The 20,034-nt window shown below is 35.1% G+C and overlaps 1 protein-coding gene across 5 annotated transcripts in view; it reads left to right on the top strand.

The window, feature by feature from the left end:
- Positions 1-20,034, top strand: part of LOC106478217 (thymocyte selection-associated high mobility group box protein TOX-like) — a 151,460-nt gene that overhangs the window by 65,909 nt on the left and 65,517 nt on the right. For 3 of the 5 annotated variants that reach the window (XM_022381837.1, XM_022381813.1, XM_022381841.1), the window contains exon 2: positions 14,894-14,986. In XM_022381837.1, the coding sequence (XP_022237545.1) occupies positions 14,894-14,986 (93 nt within the window). Of the gene's footprint in view, positions 1-7,810; positions 8,225-14,893; positions 14,987-20,034 lie in introns of those variants that run through there. The other 2 variants (XM_022381828.1, XM_022381819.1) reach the window with 2 other exon arrangements.

Genomic DNA, 20,034 nt, shown 5'->3' on the forward strand with positions numbered 1-20,034 from the left:
TCTCTATATCTGCCTGTCTGCAATTTAATCTCGATTAATTGTCTGGCGCACTTATTTACAAGAATAGAGGGCGCCTAGCAAATACTGGATTATTGTTGATATTCCCCGATCTTTCTAGAACTCATTACGTGTTACCAGCTTCACGTGACTTCCGCTGTCGTAACATTATATATATATATATATATAATGAACATATACTCTCCGGTTGCATAGAATAAATGCTTTTCGAAGTTTATTAATCTTCTAATTATATTAAATAAAGTTCACACTTATTTTGAGAAACTTTCAAAAACAGCACTATCTTTTGAGAATCTTGATCTTTCAAATGTAAATACACCATAACAAAAATGAAATGTTAATCTGGAGTGATTTGAAACTGACCCAATAATGTAGATAAAATCATGATCTTAAAATATCATAGGATTCATGCTAGGGCTACTCTTTTACCAACGAATAGTGGGATTGACCGTCACATTATAACGCCCTAACGGCTGAAAGGTTGAGCATGTTCGGTGTGACGGGGATTCGAACCCTCGACCCTCAGATTGCGAGTCGAGCTCCCTAACCGCCTGGCCATGCCGGGCTGTTCAAATTTGAACCTTAACGGGTTGAAAATGCTACCGTTTTGGACTGAAAGGGTTGCATATTTGCTCAACACTTAAGTTTGAGATTTACTCCCTTAATTCTAAGTGCGTATGTGTGTGTGCGTGCCCCTCCCCCTTTGTCAGCTGTAAGTCTGAAAATTTATAACGCTAAAAACCGGGTTCGATACCCGTGGTGGGCACAACACAGATATTCCATTGCGCGGATTTGTATGTATGACATCAAAATTTATTATTCGAATTCAGACTGCGTTTCCGTTTTTTAATTTTGGATTAAAGAATACTATAACATTTAAACAGATGTTTCGCTTCGATTTCTTGAAACAAAATAATTATCTTACATCTACAAAGAACAGTACAAAAAAGAAGGAAGGTATAAAAACACAATTGATCCCATCTGTTTTCCAGAGTAAACGGGTTAAATGAGGAAAAGAAGTCAGATGATGCCGTTAACAACAACAACAGAAAAGACGAACGTTGTTTGTCAATGTTATCATCGCTCTAGCATCACTTGTATCCACCATATGGCCTTTTCCCTTCGTAATATACTACTTAATATAAAGGAGATGAACACGGACTAAAGAATGGTGCGTGATTAGTCTTAGGGTCCACACTACTTAGTGTTTTAGTATGTCAAATAAACCAAATCCTGTTTTGACTGTTAATAATTTTACAGTTATTGTAACCATCACGTGTTGTCCATTAACAAGGAATATCAATAATATATGTAAGAAGTTTTATTAATGAATATAACTTGCACAAACGTCATTGGTTATTGTTGTATTTCCATAACACACGAAGTTTCAAGAGTTTTCTGAAAATAACTATTTTTTATTTTTGTAAATTTATTTATGGCAAAGCTACTAAGGCTATCTACCGCTGTCCCTAATTTTTGACTACTGACCAGAGGAAAAGCAGCCAGTTAGAAACAACCTACCACCCCTCAAATACTTCAAGGGATTTATAGTCACTCTTATAACGCACCCACAACTAAAAGTGCGGGAATATTTTGTTCTATGGCATGAATTGGAATAGCTATAGAAGCGTGGTATGAAAGTGTGTTTTAATGTTATATGTGGCTATATATGCGCATAGTAAATTTACATATAAAACTAAAAAATATTTTTTAAACTCGATTTACTTACAAACACAAATACTTTTGGACTGAAGTTTCTGTAAGCAGAAATGTATAAGATAAATTCAAAATTTTTAAAGCTATATGATTGTATGTACATCGACTAATTTAAAAAAATGTAATAAGTTTTTATTCTTCGCTTCTACTTCAATTTAAATTGAGGTTGAAACCTAGCATGGCTTGGTGGTTAAAGCACCCGACTCTCAATATGTGAGTCGTGGATTCGAATCGCGTCACAGAACAAGATCACTCTTTGAGCCGTGGGGGAGCTATAATATGACGGTCAATCCCTCTAGTTGTTGGTAAAGAGTACCCCAAGAGTTAGCAGTGGGTGGTGTTGACTAGCTGCCTTCCCACTAACCTATTTCTTCAAAATTTGGGACGGCTTGTGCAGATAACCCTCGAGTAGCTTAACAAAATATTCAACAAATATGTTTTAGGTTGACGTTTATTATAAACAAATACTTAAAACGTTCGCATTAATTTTAACTTCCTACTGTCATGTGCACTTTCTAAATTCTTAAGAACAAGTAGACATCCGGGCTCTTTGATTAGCTATCATATTGTAAACTTGCATAATTTTAATAAGGAATTGTATTAACCTGAGCACATATTTTGTCTATAGCTCTCCATATCCTAGTCCGGCATGGCCCTGTGGTTATTGTGCTCGACTCGCAATCTACGGGTGGCGGGTTCGAATCTCCGTCCCACCGAACATGCTCGCCCTTTCAGCCGTGGGGGCGTTATAACGTGATGGTCAATCCCACTATTTGTTGGTAAAAGAGTAGCCCAAGAGTTGGCAGTGGGTGGTGATGACTAGCTGCCTTCCCCTCTAGTCTTACACTGCCGAATTAGGGACGGCTAGCGCAGATAGCTCTCCTGTAGCTTTGCTTGAAATTCAAAACAAACAAACAAACATCTCCATATTCTTGATAACGGATAGAATCACTCGTCTATTACGCTACGTATAATTATGTTCTTATTTTTATCTGATTGTATGTTAATTAAATATGTTTGTCCTTTTTTATTCTCATTTCTTTTCTCATTTTTTTTAATTTGTAAAATTTCAGTCGCGTCTGAAAGTAAAATATATTTTCATGCACACGGTATTTCAATGTTTCAGATGTTGTCAAACGAACTAATCAGAAAAAAAATTAAACTATACCAATATTTTATCAAAAGCACCCACCGCCAACTTTTGGGTTATTTTTGAATTATTGAATAGCAGACCCAAAATATGGAGCACTTTTTTATTTCAAAGGGTCTTAGAAGTCATTTTTAGCGCTAAGCTTATAAAGTGTATAATTACTAGACTCATTAGGTATCAGTTCATGAAGGTCTAAAATTTTACATCAAATGTGAAGCTCTGAAAACCTTAAAGTAGCTTGATAAGACTTTTTTTTTTTGTTGTTGTTATTATTTCATTTCCTGAAAGATTTTTGAAATACTTAATGTTTTTTCTCGGAATATCAACACTCGTATTTTTGTATAGGAATTTTTAAATGAGAAAACCTAGTCCCTGCGCTATCTCTATCATAATTTGAATACTACACATAAATTATTAAGCAATGTTATTTTCACAAGTAAAATTCTGGCAGTATTCCTTTTTCATAGAAGCAAAAAGCAATAAAATATAATGTTTCTATAAATTTAAAAATGGATTTCAATGAATATTTTACTCTAAACTATGTATAGGAAGAGGCTCAATTTCAGCTTTAAATTAACTCTAGACAAAACGTATACGTGTGAATACTAAGATCCACACTAATAAAACTAATACTGTGCAGATTTACCATAGCAAGGCAGGCTTTGTAAGTTAACTTCAGTATCACGCAGAAATTCAGGAATCTTTGTGAGCTTCCTATTTATAAATTATTTATAAGTCTCTTTATCGTGTATCCAGCATTGTTTGATGTAGACTTAACATATCTAAAACGTTGTTGCTATCTACACAATAGGCTATCTGCACTCTGTCCACCGCGTGGAATCGAACTCCGGATTTTACGTACCACTAACTCACCGTGGGGGGGGGGGGGTATCTGAAAAGCGCTGGTAGGAAAGTGCTCTTTAATACACCTCAATAACATTTTTCTAAATGCAAAATAAAAATGATTGTTGAAAAAAATAAATAAAGCAATATGTAAATTGCATAGCATTAACATTAGAAATTATTAAAAATTATTATACAAAGGATTTAATTTTCAAATGAAATTTGTTTTTCAATTAGATATACTGAATTGATTAAACGAATCTTGGTTGAAAGGAAGTTCTATTCAGAAAAAGAAATGTCGTGTATAATGATGTCGTTAGGCGTGTTCTCCCCTCCCAGATGGCCTATGAAGCAAAGAGAATGGAGCGGGCAAAGGTTATTTAGGATTTTAGTGGCCATTGTTTGTCTGTGTAGTATTCAAGGTTAGAAAACCAGGTTTATTTTGGGGTTGTTAGGCAGTGGGATCCTGGATACCTGGCGAGAGCCGGTCAGGTGAGTATACAGAAGCTGCAAGGTGAGGGAATGTAAAAAGGATTGAATAGCTGCATATTAAAAAAACTGTTTACTTGTAATTCTTCTTCTTGATTAACACGAGGGCGATCAGAAAAAACAAAACAAAAATAGATAGCTTGTGAGCAATCTCAGCAATCAAGTTTTAACTACCAACATTGGTTATAGTTTATTTGGGACTTGAACTTGTTAATTAACGTTAGATATAAGCAACTACCTATTACTGTGTTATAAGTACACCGGTAGCAACCAGTGATTAGAGATTTGACATTTAGTACGATGTGGCTAGCTACCAATAATCGTAGTTGTTACATTAAATGTTTGGTTGCTAGCTTTCAAAATCATATCCAATGGTGTATCAGCTGGTGTTAGCGTATGTTATTACTACGTTTGTTTGATTCTTAGGGACTAACATATAGGTTGTTTTGAAGCTATTGAGACATAAACATAGCTTTTAGTTTATTCTAATGGAATCACCTGTGATTTTCCACACATAACCGTAAGTTTAGTATAGAAACGGAGGAAGAATATTTTTGTTTTAAATGTAACTACAAAAGTTTTTAGTATAGAAACGGAGGAAGAATATTTTTGTTTGAAATATAACTACAAAAGTTTTAGTATAAAAACGGAGGAAGAATATTTTTGTTTTAAATATAACTATAAAAGTTTTAGCAATACACTAGCAATTTGACGTTCATTTCTTTTTAGTAGTCACTTTATTTAGAACAAAGTTTGTAAAATGTACAATTCGCTGCGTTCACGAGAGGTTGCAAAGCGGAGGGTTTAGTTTGAATTTCTGTGCTAGCCGACCCTAATTTAGAAGTGAAAGATTAGAGGGAAGGCAGCTAGTCATCATCACCCACCGCTAACTCTTGGACTACTCTTTTACCAACTAATAGTGGGATGGACCGTGACATTATAACGCCCCCCCCCCCTCCTGAAAGGGCGAGCATGTCTGGGGGAACGGGGATTTGAACCCGCGACTCGCAGATTGCGAGTCGAGCGCCCTAACCACCTGGCCATGCCGGGCAAAAGCGATGGGATTTTCCATTGTTCTCACTGCCAGAAGATAAAAGCATTAATCAAAAGTTTCAGAACACTCTCTATGGTGTTGATTGCACTTGATAAAAATATCATCAATTTTCCTTAATGTCTTCCATTACGTTTTGTGAATGTTAGTTTTCGTTTTACGTATTCCAACATGGCAGACTGAACAGTTTTAATATAGTTTTGTGTAGTATATTTGTAATCAGAGTTCAGTTGAGTATGTAATTCTGAATTCGAGTGTTTTGATGAAGAGGTTATTCAAGAATTACGCTGATGAAGAGCCTTATATGAGATACGTTACATTGCACAACGAACAACGCCTTTCTCACCCGGTATAACAGTTAATTGTTTTTAGTGCAATGACGTGAACGGTAGTATAGTTGTGGTTGATTCCATTAGTAGACATGTTACTTACTTCCTAACGAAGACAAGACGGGCCAGGGCATGATGCCCCTCAAGGAAACACCTCGGGGTGAACAACCTGTAGAACACCAAGCTGTCTCGAGGTAGATGTGTTAAATGATCAGTATTTTCTTTCACACGAGGACGATAAGGGCACAGAATATTTTAGACGATGCTGAATTGAATCAATGCAGCAGTTAGCGTATAAGCATTTTTAGTTTAATAAGCCTTTATACGCCTCATCTTCAGTAGGGAAAAAAAATCACTCAACAAATTATCGCTTTAACTATAGCAATTACCATCTTAACACCTTAATGTAAACCTAAAGAGCATACAATTATTTAATCTTATCCTTTATAAATGGCTGAACGTGACCATTGGTTAGCAAGCCAGACTATGCATCTGTAGACTTAACATGCTGTTCCGCTAACGGAGAAAAGAAAAATCGTGCTCCGCACTTTGGAACTGTGAATGCGTTATAAAGGTGACAGACAAATTCTGATATTCGGTCAGACAAGAGTATTCCAAGAGTTGGTGACGGGTACTGTTCCTAGCTGCCTTTGCTCTAATCTATCAGTTCAGAATAAGGGACCCAGAGTAAATATCCCATGATTGTAACCTTGCGTGAACATCCAGAAACAACAAACCCTTATAGGCAGCTGCTGGTCAACTCAAGACTCTTTCTTCCTCATTGTTCAGCTCGTCCATGACAAAATAATAATCAGGTGGAAGGGTCACTCCGTATACAAGACAGCTTAACTTGTTATTGCTATTAGATTCCGCCGACTACTTTCCTTCTGATACGGTTACTCGAGGAACACGTTTTTCTCAGTTGCATTTTAAAAATAGTTTTTGCTAATCAACAGTTAATTGAATCTTAAGAACCCTGTGCCCGAGACCTCCTGAATCTTGTGGGTCAGTAAGTAACTGTATTCTCTTCTTGTTGATTAATCCAGGCCAGAGTTTGGCCAATACAGAACAGCACGCACCAGACAATAATTAATAACTACTTAATTACAATAAAAGTATATTAAAAGTAAATGGGCCTTTAGGCCTTAATTGTTCATGAAGTACAATTAATTTTTCATTCCACATCGAACATTTTCTAAAATTTCCAAGTTATACCCATTTGTTTAGATATATATTACTACCTTTTGTCTTGGGCGATTAAACACGGCAATTATCTATGTGCCTGATATTTATTATTGGTCATTATGCTTACAATATTCGAACACTATAAAGATGACTGAAACATCTTTGTTGTATAAGGTTTATCTTTAACATACTCTCCGACGTGCTGAAGCAACCCATTAGACCATCTGTGCACGTGCCGCGCGACGTGCTTTGTTTTCCTTACTTCAGAAGGAAAGAGTTCAACCTTCTTATGCATAAAGTAATCTGAAAACGTTTACTTTTAGTTTTTTTAATGTATGTAAAACATTTTATTTAGTGATATAGGTGTTTGACCTTCCGTATCGTTACATAAATCATTTGAAATACAACTGCTGATTAGAATACGGTGTGGACAAATATAATTTCTTCACAAATTTATAAAAAATGTATTCCACTGAGGACTATTTTTTGTGCTTCTGGTGTAATGGGAGTTATTTTGTTCCTTAGTTGTGACTACCCCACGGTAACTCAGCGGTAAGCTCACAGGCTTATAACACTAAAATTCATGTTCGATCCCTGTAGAAAGCACAGCACAGATAGCTCAACAGCGAAAAACAAACCGGTTTTTCTTTGTCTTAATAATTTTCACGGATTGCTGATATGTTTGGAGCCAAGAGTTATAGTTGTGACACCACGTGGTTCCTATAAAAATACTGTTATCAAGTTTGGAGCATATATTTCACTTATTATCAAGAAAAATACATAGGTGAGATTACTTGAGCAGATATTAAGTGTTTTAATGTCAATATATTTATAAACGTTACGTTCTACGTTTACCTGTGCTCTGATAGACGTAAACGCAACGCTCTAGCTTTTCGTCTCGGTTGTTGAGTCAAGGCATCACTTGTAGCCCGAAGCTGTTACAGCAGATGGTCTCCTAACAACTTGTAACAACACCCCTATCCCATAGTGGAACGGCCCAAACAGGAGAAACCAACAGAATGGCTGCTCGCTCTGTTAGGGTTTGCACTCGTAACGGACCCCTCCATGTAAGTCTGCTTTCTGGCTCTTCGAACGATAGACAGCATTGTGACAAAGAGAAATTAAGCAACTGTTGTTAAAGCTTAATGCTGCTGTACGACTGGTGTGTAATATACAGCTGGGAGTTTGTGATGCAAAACATGTTGTGCTGCATTCTGGCATACTAAATCCGTGTTATATATGTATACAAGTACAGATATTTATGCACACGTGTATAAATATATATGACTTTATCTATCGACTTAATGTTGCAAAAGATTACGTGATTGTTCTCATAAGCTGTATCTTTTTAAGCTAACTTCAACGGTAAAAGTGGATGAAACCGATTGATTGTCCCTTTAATTCGGTTTCAACTGTAGAATCCAGATGATCATATCAACTGAGGTAAGTTCGCATTCCAATATATATATATATACATATATAGCGTATCGTAGAGCATATGCTTAAACTAGTTAAAGTTTACTTTCTTTATGTGTATCGAAACCACACTTTTTCATCGCTTCGAGGTTACTTTTGAATCAGTCAGGTGTTTTTAGAAAGAATACATGTCGTGTTATACAATAACTTCGGTATTTCCAACGAATTATCGTTCTATTCTGTTTACATGTTTACCAAACTGAAACGGAAATTTTATCAAAACCACTATAGTCTATTCTAAGTTCCTCTATTTCAAACCCATAATATATAAAAAAAAAATCTAAAAGTTTATCTCACTCACTGGTTTCAAAATAAATTAACGTAATACTGATAGAAGACAAATTAATTTCTTTAACACATTATTACATTAAAGTGAAACTCTCGAGAAATTAATTATCCAGCAAGAACATTGTACGTGCGTAACTTTGTAGCTCAAATTATATGTTCTCATACTTTGTTTTGTAATGAGAAAATTGGTGTTAAAGTCTTTATATCGGCCCAATTCTCTGGCTTAGACTTGTCAAATACAGTAGCTGCAAAACGTAACGAGACAAGTGGTAGTCAGTTTTGCCACGTTAAAAGTATTAGGGATGTAATTGGTAGCAGGCAGCGTTACTATCATTCGTCTATATACTCCCAGTGTAGTGTATCTAGTAATGAAGAAAAGTTTTAACTGAACTGCTTATTTCGTTCCTTATACGTCTTGGCGTAGTCCAGCGTTCAGTGTGCAAGACCATGGAACCGAGGACCCTGATTTGCGCCCCGTAGCCCCCAAAAAAATTTAAAAAAGGAAAAAGTCGCTTTCCGCACTTTAAGGACGTGGGTGTGTTATAAGAGTGACAGTTAAATCTTGCTATTTGATTACAGTAGTCTCATAATAGGCGGTGGGTACCATTGATTAGTTGCCTTCCATCTATAGTCTATTTGTTTAGAATTAGTGATGGCTAGCTTAAATAACCCTTGTGTATATTTGCGCGAATGATCGAAACAAACTACACACAAAAATTTAGAATAGTGATATTAATTTAAATACTAAAGTTAAGAAACAAAAAGCTAAAAAACGGAGATTTTCAAATCTGAAAAATGCGTTGTCAATAACCGTATTTATTGACACAATGGTTCACTTTTCTATGGTTATGTTGTCCCTCTTTCCAAAAAAGTTAAGCGTCTTTCGTGAGGTTATATTTAAATACTAATAGTTAGTCATTTGATGGTTTGTTTGTTTTGAATTTCGCGCAAAGCTACACGAGGGCTATCTGCGCTAGCCGTCCCTAATTTAGCAGTGTAAGACTAAAGGGAAGGCAGCTAGTCATCACCCCCTTGGGCTACTCTTTTACCACCGAATAGTGGGATTGACCGTCCCATTATAACGCCCCCACGGCTGAAAGGGCGAGCACGTTTAGCGGGATGGGGATTCGAACCCGCGACCCTCAGATTGCGATTCGAGCTCCTTAACCACTTGATCATGCCGGGCCTAGTCATCTGTGATACAGTTGTTGCTCATCAGTGTTATTTCATAAAATGCAAACTTTTGAGGTGTTTATTAACAAACCGTGTAAGATTAGCATTTATATTTCAGTAAAACGTGTTTTATATGTTTAGTGTGAGGTTTCCACTTTAAAGCGCTAAATGTTTAGTAACGTCAAAAATCCCCAACTCGATTTGACAAGACAAAATAACTATTGCCAGTTCCTGTCTTTGTTACACTTGGTTGATTTTAATAATTATGCCCTAATTGAAATTGTTTCTATAATTACATTAATTTCATTAAATTGCTTTTTATCTCAACATTTCATTTAATTACACATTGTTCTCTTAACGTCATATTTTACTGACTTAGCTGAAATATTTCTGTAAAAATTACGACTTGGTTTATCGAAATACAAGGCAAGTTGGTATATACGATATTTGAAGGTCGTTAGCTTTTTTGACGTACATTGTATGTGTAATGTAAGGCCATCCGTGATTGGTTAGTTACGTGACTAATTTCTGTTCAACTTATCGCGAAGTCTCATGTCTATTCTTCTTAATTCTTGATATTTGATAATCCATAATAACACCGAGAATTTAATAAAAACTTGCATATTGGTGTACGTATCACAAATCATTTATTTTATCAGCTTTTATAAGAACTTTTCCTAACTCGTTTTAGGAACCCGATTATCTAATTAATCACAACTGTACTTCCTTTCATCCATACGCTATTATTACCTTCCGACAAAAATAAAATATTTTCCTAGGATTAAAAACAAATTACAATTACATTTCCCTGAAACACTTCGCGAAATGTCACAAACCTTCTTTTGCAGGGTGAAAACCTATTTCTGCTTTTTCGCGATCACCAAATGTTCTTTTATAGTCCCGAGGTTATCGAGTGTTATCTATTGTTTTTGTACTTTATGTAATCGTAAACTATTGTAAATGCATTTGCTTTATTTTTTCTAAAGAGGTTTTAAATGCAGGAACAATAACATATCATCTGTTGTTGTATAGTGTTCATGTTGAGAAACTGTTTCTATATCATAAACACTGATGCAAGTGTGTCACTTGGTCTTCTTTAACGCTGAAGCGTCAAAGAGGATTTTAGCTAAAAGGATTTTCGAAAGTTCAATCTTCTCAATACATGCAATTAAAGAAGTATAAACCTTGTGATCTGACATAAGCAAGCGATTTCATGCACCATCGTACAGTTCGAGTACTTGCATTTATAAAGGTCGCTTTAGTTGTCCCCTGTAAATTTAATATACTTCCTTTCTGTCGAGTTGTGCGTGACGTAGTGGTTAGCATACGTGGACTGTGAATCCGACGATTCACTGTTCGCGTTTCTTTGCCGCTAAAACGTACTTCACACTTTGGGGCCATTGGAGTGCTATATGAGTGACGTTCAAATCCCACTATTCCATCAAACAAAGGTAACCCAAGAATTGGCAGTGGGTATAGGCGACTAGTTGCCATCTCTCTAGTCCATCAGTTTAAACTAAGGATGGTTATGCGTAAATAACCTTTATGTAGTTTTGCGCTAAAATCTCAGACAAACAATTATTTCCATAATCAAAGCAGATTTTGATCACTTTTCGACTTCACTAAAAAAATAATCGAAACAGATATTGATCACTTTTCGACTTCACTAAAAAAATAATCGAAACAGATATTGATCACTTTTCGACTTCACTAAAAACAGTAATCGAAACAGATATTGATCATTTGTCGACTTCACTAAAAAAAATAATCGAAACAGATATTGATCACTTTTCGACTTCACTAAAAACAATAATCGAAACAGATATTGGTCACTTTTCGGCTTCACTAAAAACATGTCCACCGACTGCATTTCGGAACATTTAAGCTTTTGCATACAATAATTCAAAGTAAACAAAAAAGCCAAAACCTTAACCTCTTAAAGTTAAATTAGATTTCTTTGACAAGAATGTGCAATACATGTAAATATGTTGTGCAACATAGGTAGCTTATTTTTATTGATGCTCCTTGATTCGACCTATTTTGTCGATGTTCTTTACCGTGAAGTTACTTTTAAACTCATGTACTTAAGTTACAGTTCAACATACATAAATAACACAACACAGTTGCAATTATCTAAATGTTTTAACTATTTCATTGCAAAACTTATAGGAATTCTTAGCTGTTTTTAAAGTACTCAGTTCTACACTCTAAGGACTAGGAGCACCAATTTTAATTGTATCATGTACCCACACAACCGTTATTTTTTAAACTTCCCATCCTTATGTTAACTGTTTTTAGGCCTGAAATTTAAGTACTGTAACAATTTTACATATAAATAAGAACATATTAAGCAGCAACAGACCATTGTCTCTTACAACTTAAAATCTGCATTCTGATCTTAAACTGGTCAAACATGTGAGTAGCTACCGTATATAAAATCACCCAGCTCATACTGTATTTAACATTACAAGTAAAGCACATGATGACCAGATAAAAGGACAAAGAACCCGGCCTATTTTTTTTTATAAAGATGTATTTCATTTCGATGTTCTCATTCCTTCGGCCATTGCGGCGGTATATGCATTAAAATCAACGAAACGCTGATTACGGTGTCTCAGTGGCGCCATCTTTTTTATTTCAAATGACTTATATTTGTTAAATAATGGAAGCGTTCAATAATAGTCTGATTGTTGTTGAAATATAAATACTCTTATTAACCACGAATTTGTTTTATGAAATTTTCAATTGATTATTTAAAGTACAAGTATGTTTACAGTAAAGGTCTTAATAAGCGTTTATTATGGTTACAAGTATTATTAAAATCTTACGGAAAAAATAATCTTTCACCACCTTTAATAAAACAAACGTTAGACTGGACTGTTCTTTTTGGAATATATTTGTTTTGATATTGGTTCATTAAACCAACATTAAAACATTTTCAACATCATCGCTGGAGTACGACAACCTTTTAGCCATTAGAAAAAAAAACATTTTCTTGTCTAAAGCTACTTTCATGATACAGTTCCACGCCTACCTGTTTAAGGATATAGGTATTCCAGAATCTGAACGTGCGTTCTTTGTTTTCTTATGACTTGAAATTCATCACGAATACCATCTTAGCCATAATTTAAGCATACATTTGTATTCGTTATTTACAGATATTCTGTTATTTATCACTGCACCTAAAATTGTACAGCATTCTTTCCGGTTTTTGCAATGTGGATGCTTAGATTGCTATCAGATCTCTTGCGATTAGCAGATATATTGTAGGGGAAGTTTGCTAAGTATGCCTGTAAGTTTTGTTTTTGTTGTTCAGCACAAAGCTACATTATGGGCTGTCTGTGCTGGGTGGGGGCATACTTGTAAGTGTAATACTTTTCTGAATGTTCTAGATCTAATACTATTTGATTTCTACGTTAATTTCTAGCCTAACATAACATTGTTCTTTCCTCTTCAAGGACAACTATTATCAGTCTATATAAATTTACCCTTGGTGATGAGTTTTCACACACATTTTTCCCACGTGTATTACATGTTTATATCATGTTAGTGACATAATCTTGGTGTACATAAATCCTAGCTGATATCAGTAGCACAAGCTCTCTTAAACTGGTTGTAGTACAGTGATTAACTGGTTTCTTATTCCAGAGGAAATCTTCAATATAAACTGAACGAATAGAGGTGGCCTTTTCTTCAATCTTTCACCTTACTGAAGACTAACTTAAAACGAACACGTCTAAATTTCCAGAACAGTTTCCAACATACGACCGAACTTAGCTCAATTTGATGATTTTCTTTATTGTTTATCGGCGTCCTGGGCTGGTGGGCGAGACTTGATATTGATTGAAATTACAGTTGTCAGTTTGTTTCCAAATACTGACATTTTGTGAGCTAGCGTTCCTGTTTTTCACTTGAAAGAAAAGTTGAATAGAGACTGTAATCGCACAAACAGGAAAGTTGCACAGCCCTGTTAAGTGTTTTCTTTATTTTGTTAGTTATTAAAGCTGTTTGTTTCAAGGATAACTACAGTGACTAGTATCATTCGCGTAATACTGGTGTAAACGTACAAACGTGCCTTAATGTTATCTGTAATGACAAAAGTTTATAAAAGATAATCTTATGTCAGACGTTCGATCACTTATCGCCCATCTACGAGGTAATCCGGTGCTTGTTATACATATCCTGCTTGTATAAAGTAGAGACACAGGAATTGTCAGTCCAGTGTCTGTCCCTACATTGTGTGATTGGTGATAAATTATCTAAAGGTTTTCACTCCGTCAAACAAGGTGATGAGAGGATTTTGTAACCTGTACGTCGGTGTAATGTAACCTCTCCACAAACATTAAAGAGAGGCGTTGTTTTCATGGCACACTAGATACGGAAGGTATTGGTTTTAACTCTTTACACCTGATTGTACATTTATAAAATGTGCTAAAGGCGTTCTGTAAGTTGCTTAACGCCTGGTAATTTTAAGTATTAAAATAATTATTTTTAATATATTGTTACCTTTTGAGGATCACGTGACGATAAACAATGTTAATGTATTCTTCGAATTTTAAATATATATTGTAGAAATAATTGTAATCCTTATACTTTAACAGACGAGCTTTACTGCAGTCAATAATATAGTTTAATGTTAAAAGTTCAAATGACTTGTTTTTAAATGCTGTATCGTGCAGTTGAGTCATAGCTTTATGGAAATTTATTTTTTCAAAATGTTTTTTGCTGTTTTTTATGAATCTAAAATACAATTAATGTTAAGGAACAAACCTATTTTCCGCAGAAGTTTGGTGAGTGTTATCTAATGGTTGATGAGTGTCCTGACCCTAATGTAAATGAAACGTTGAACGACTGAGTTCACTACACTAATTCCAGACAGCTGTGTAGCGTTTTAACTTGCTTCCTCTTCCAACGGGCAATGACACCACCTGTAACGTCACTATGTTTACATCCTGTAAAGTTGTGTACTAGTAAAAAAAAACTCGACATTCTAAGTAAACTTTAAAACATTATTTGACGTAATTATTGTGACAGTACAGAAGTAAGAAGGCAAGCCGACTTTCCGAAAGCGTTCGGGTTATTGGGTTTATTTTCTGTTGCTAGTTTATAATTATCCAACGCATTGAACAGTGAAACTGATTGTTTGTTGTTTTGTTTTTCTGTTATTTCTTCTAGGCTGTAGACGGTTTTGATCTGTCCCTGAATATCGGTGGCTCCAATCACGACAACCACAACCCTAATCCAACAAGCTATATGCCTGTAGATCAGGTGGGTTTCACTGTATATATATTTTTCTGTTGTATCTAAATTCTATATGTGTACTCTGACGTGTGACCTGATTGGCCAGTTATTTCTGCCTTGAGATCAGCAAGTTCCAGAACTCTTCATTGAGGTGACAACGGGTTCCACCTAACTATTTTGGGGGGAGGGGGTGATCATTAATTCCTCTAATCTAAAATGACTAGGGCGCTGACGTTTTTTATCATCGCAATTTATAAGTGCTGTTTGGTTAAGTTGTTAAACCGTCTGAACCTAAAAAAAAGAGTGTAAAAGTGTCGTGTGTTTTTAATTTGTTTGGTTTTTTTTTTAAATTTCGCGCAAACCTGCTCGACGGCTATCTGTATTAGCCGTCCCTCATTTAGAAGTGATAGACTAGAGGTAAGTCAGCTAGTTAACACTACACACCGTCAAGTCGTAGGCTACTCTTCTACCAACAGAGTGGGATTGACCACCAAAACTGAAACAGAGAGCATGTGCGGTGACGAGATTCGAACTCGCGACCCGCAGATTGCTTGTCTAGCGCCCTAACCACCAGGCTATGCCAAGCCTCAAGTGTTCTTATACTGTTTTCCATGTAGATAGAACACAATTAGATATATTCATCTCCTCAACTGAACCATAGATATAAAAAAAGCATTTAATCCGAGAAGAATCTTCAGTCTTCTTAATATAATTTAGTAGAACACTAAAAACAGACAAATATTTTCAAATTCAGGTTATACTTATATATGTGTATATGTAAAGATGTGAGACGTTGCTGGCTAGATCACCAACATCTGCTCAATTTTTTATTTATTTTTTCTTAATCATGTGAAGCCGGCGAATTTGAAGTTAAACTGGATAAATGGTGTACCCCCAACGCGATTTCGGTCTTTCTTGCGCCAGTATCTCCAAAAAACCAGGGCACATTTCATGATGACCCACCTTATGATTTATGCCCCGGTGTTAGATATTTGTATTGTGGCTGCGATTTTTTTTTCTCTCTCTTATGAATTTACGCTTAATAATAGACGTACATATACACCTTTCAATCCACAGTAAAATAACACCTTCGTCGGTTACGTGGATTATTATGGAATTTCTGATCATCGCCACGTGATAAAATAATGGTCCTATAGATGCTTGAAAGGGAATCTAGACTTTTAAAGTTATCGACTTCGCAATCTCAACGTGGAGATAAAGGTCATCTGAAGTAAACTAACATAACTGACTCTAGTTATGAGACAGTTACTACGAAAACATTTACAAGACTTTTAGCAGTAATATCTACAGAAGTGTTCTTCAAATCACATTACTCAGCAAATATCTTCTGACAAATAAGTCTTAATAGAATGTAAATCAATACACGTTATCGCACCGAATTATGAGACAGTTACTACGAAAACATTTACAAGACTTTTAGCAGTAATATCTACAGAAGTGTTCTTCAAATCACATTACTCAGCAAATATCTTCTGACAAATAAGTCTTAATAGAATGTAAATCAATACACGTTATCGCACCGAATTTCCCTTTCTCCGTATATTATATTTTTAATGATTTCCACTTGAAATATAAATTTAATCATGTCCGTAATACAGTAATCATATAAAACGCTGTGTTAACCAACGATAACTTCTATACAGCTTATTCTAAAATATGCATTGAGCTTCATTGATGCAATTCACAGAAATAACAAAATGTTACATGTTTTAATAAAGGTAGGTAAGCAAATCAGTTTAGTTTCTTTAGTTCAAGCAGGATCATGTATAGCCTAGTGCTGTGAATAATATTTCATTCAGTTAGTTACAATAATTAGCGAAAACAGGAAAATGTCCAAATCGCGTAATATTGTTTTTTACATAAAGCTCAGGACAAGAGAAAAAATAATAATAAAGTAAAATACCTGTTGAAGATGAAATGAAGACAGTGTTGAGCGTGTCTGCAAAACAATTTAAAAGTCTCAAACCACCATAGGTCCAATTACAACAAAATACTTTAGAAACAAGGGTTTGTATATCATCATTTATGCTAAAGCGTTTTTAAGGGTAAAGTAACAGAAATTATAAAACTTGAGATCTGGAACCGGTATTTCTAAGTAGGTACATACAGTTAATATATTCTGATAAAGTAACAGAAGCTATAAAACTTGAGATCTGGAACCGGTATTTCTAAGTAGCCACATACAGTTAATACATTCTGATAAAATAACAGCAGCTATAAAACTTGAGATCTGGAACCGGTATTTCTAAGTTGCCACATACAGTTAATACATTCTGGTAAAATAACAGGAACTATAAAATTTGAGATTTGGAACCGGTATTTCTAAGTAGGTACATACAGTTAATACATTCTGATAAAATAACAGCAGCTATAAAACTTGAGATATGGAACCGGTATTTCTAAGAAGCCACATACAGTTAATACATTCTGATAAAATAACAGCAGCTATAAAAGTTGGGATCTGGAACTGGTATTTCTAAGTAGCCACATACAGTTAATACATTCTGATAAAATAACAGCAGCTATGAAACTTGAGATATGGAACCGGTATTTCTAAGTAGGTACATACAGTTAATACATTCTGATAAAATAACAGCAGCTATAAAACTTGAGATCTGGAACCGGTATTTCTAAGTAGGTACATACAGTTAATACATTCTGATAAATAGTGAAGGTTCTCCACACAAATGATTAAATTCCGATTAGTTGGTGTTTGAAGTAAGTTCAAGAAACTTCAGAGATAACACATATAGATAGCGGTTGCAGTAGAGAACGTGAGAACAGAGGTTCGTTCTGTTTGTCCGTATTTTTTACAGTCACGTGCATGTTCGGTGAATAAATAGTTACGATTTGATTATCACACCACCTGCGTGTTTATCCTAATAATACGTACGAGATCATACAAACCCAATAGTATTTCCAAACGTAAATTAACCATGCAGATAGTATGCACGTGACGTCTGATTGTATCAAGTAATGTACATGCTGGTTCTATAGTTACCACCCCTTTTTCCAGTTTACAAATGAACAGTGCCAGGCTCTGAGAATGAAAATGAAAACTTAAGACATATCTAACAGTTGTTACACTTTACGCTTGATAAATATACAAGTCTGGTTTTCTTCTTTCTGCATTCGTTCTGCCAAAAAGCAAGGTATTCAGATAGCGACACGCCCAAGTCATGAAAAACCCTGAAGCGAAACGTGACGGACCTTGGATTTTACTGAGTATAACTTTATATAAAGTCTTTCGCATCGGACGAGATAGCAAACAGGCGTCTTATGATTCAGTTATCATTAGGGCATTAGCGTGTGATGTCTATGTAATTACTGGCCACAACGCAGAACACGAAGAGTTCTCTCTGTTGATACGAAAAAGAACATTAGATATATTTATTTAGATGAGTGGTGTAAAATGCTAGTCTTTATATTTAGCTAGTCTTTCGTGATTTGATGTTTTAGTGGAGTTTTTTCTTACATTAAACTATCATTAAAGGAAAGAAAAATATGAAGAATTTGATGTACAAGTTATTGTGTCATTAGTTTCAAGTTCTTAACAAATGATTCAGAAACTTTTATGTACTCTCATTTGTTTATTAAAGTATTGTAAATGTGTTGTGTATGATTTTAAGCTTAGCATGTAGGAATTGTTCGTCATATCCGTAGCTTGCATTTAGATAAAACACGTCGCGAAATAAAATCGTTATGTGCCGCTAGAAGATTTGACCAATAGCAAGGGAATATCAAACAATAAAATTATTACTTTGGACCATTACATATTGTATTTACCACAGACAATAGACCAATCCCTATCGTTTGAAGTGTAATGTTTAGTCAGTAAGAAGCTTGAAAGTAAATTAGTAAATTCTCCTGTTTTGGGAGCGCCATCTTCAGGTGACAAAGCCTACAGTATGATTGTAGATTCTACTTCATGAATCTTTCAATTTACCTAAACATGATTTTCACAATTTATCATTTGCCCTCTTAACAACTCGTTACATGGGAACACGTAACATGTTTTTCCATTTAAAGTTGATTGTGTACATGCATTAATTTCATATTTTGTCGAGAAAAACAAAGGTTTGCTTACATGACCTAAACTACTAGTGGATGACGTTTTATACACAAAAGAGGAACCAATTCATCTTTATAACAGTTTTTTGCTACACATACTGTTACATATTTAATAAGGCCCTTTTTTGCTACACGTACTATAGTATGACGAAAAAAGGGCTTGTTGTTACACTTAATACCACATGTCAGAAAATGTCTTGTTGACTACACATACCACAACATGTCAAAAACGGTCCTGTCTTCTGCATATACTACTTTTATAGATAAAAAGAGGGTCCTGTTCGCTACACATACTACCACATTTTAAAACGGTCCTGTTTCCTGCACATTCTGCTTTTATATATCTAATAAGATATGTGGTAGTATGTGTAGCAGACAGACCTTATCAGATATGTGGTAGTAGGTTTAGTAGACAGGACCTTATTACAGTGTAGTAAATACGACCGTATTAGATATATGGTAGTATATTTACCAGAGAGGACCTTATTACAGTGTATTAAGTAGGACCTAATAAGGTCCTGTTTAGTACACTGTAATAAGGTCCTCTCTGCTACATATACTACTATATATCTAATACGGACGTATTTACTACACTGCAATAAGGTCCTGTCTACTAAACCTACTACCACATATCTGATAAGGCCTGTCTGCTACACATACTACCACATATCTAATAAGGTCTTGTTTACTACACTGTAATAAGGTCTTGTCTACTAAACCTATTACCACATATCTGATAAGGTCTGTCTGCTACACATACTACCACATATCTAATAAGGTCCTGTCTACTAAACCTACTACCACATATCTGATAATGCCTGTCTGCTACACATACTACCACATATCTAATAAGGTCTTGTTTACTACACTGCAATAAGGTCCTGTCTACTAAACCTTTTACCACATATCTGATAAGGTCTGTCTGCTACACATACTACCACATATCTAATAAGGTCCTGTCTACTAAACCTACTACCACATAT

The sequence above is a fragment of the Limulus polyphemus genome, unplaced genomic scaffold, assembly GCF_000517525.1.
Source record: "Limulus polyphemus unplaced genomic scaffold, Limulus_polyphemus-2.1.2 Scaffold9, whole genome shotgun sequence".
NCBI classification, from domain to species: domain Eukaryota; kingdom Metazoa; phylum Arthropoda; class Merostomata; order Xiphosura; family Limulidae; genus Limulus; species Limulus polyphemus.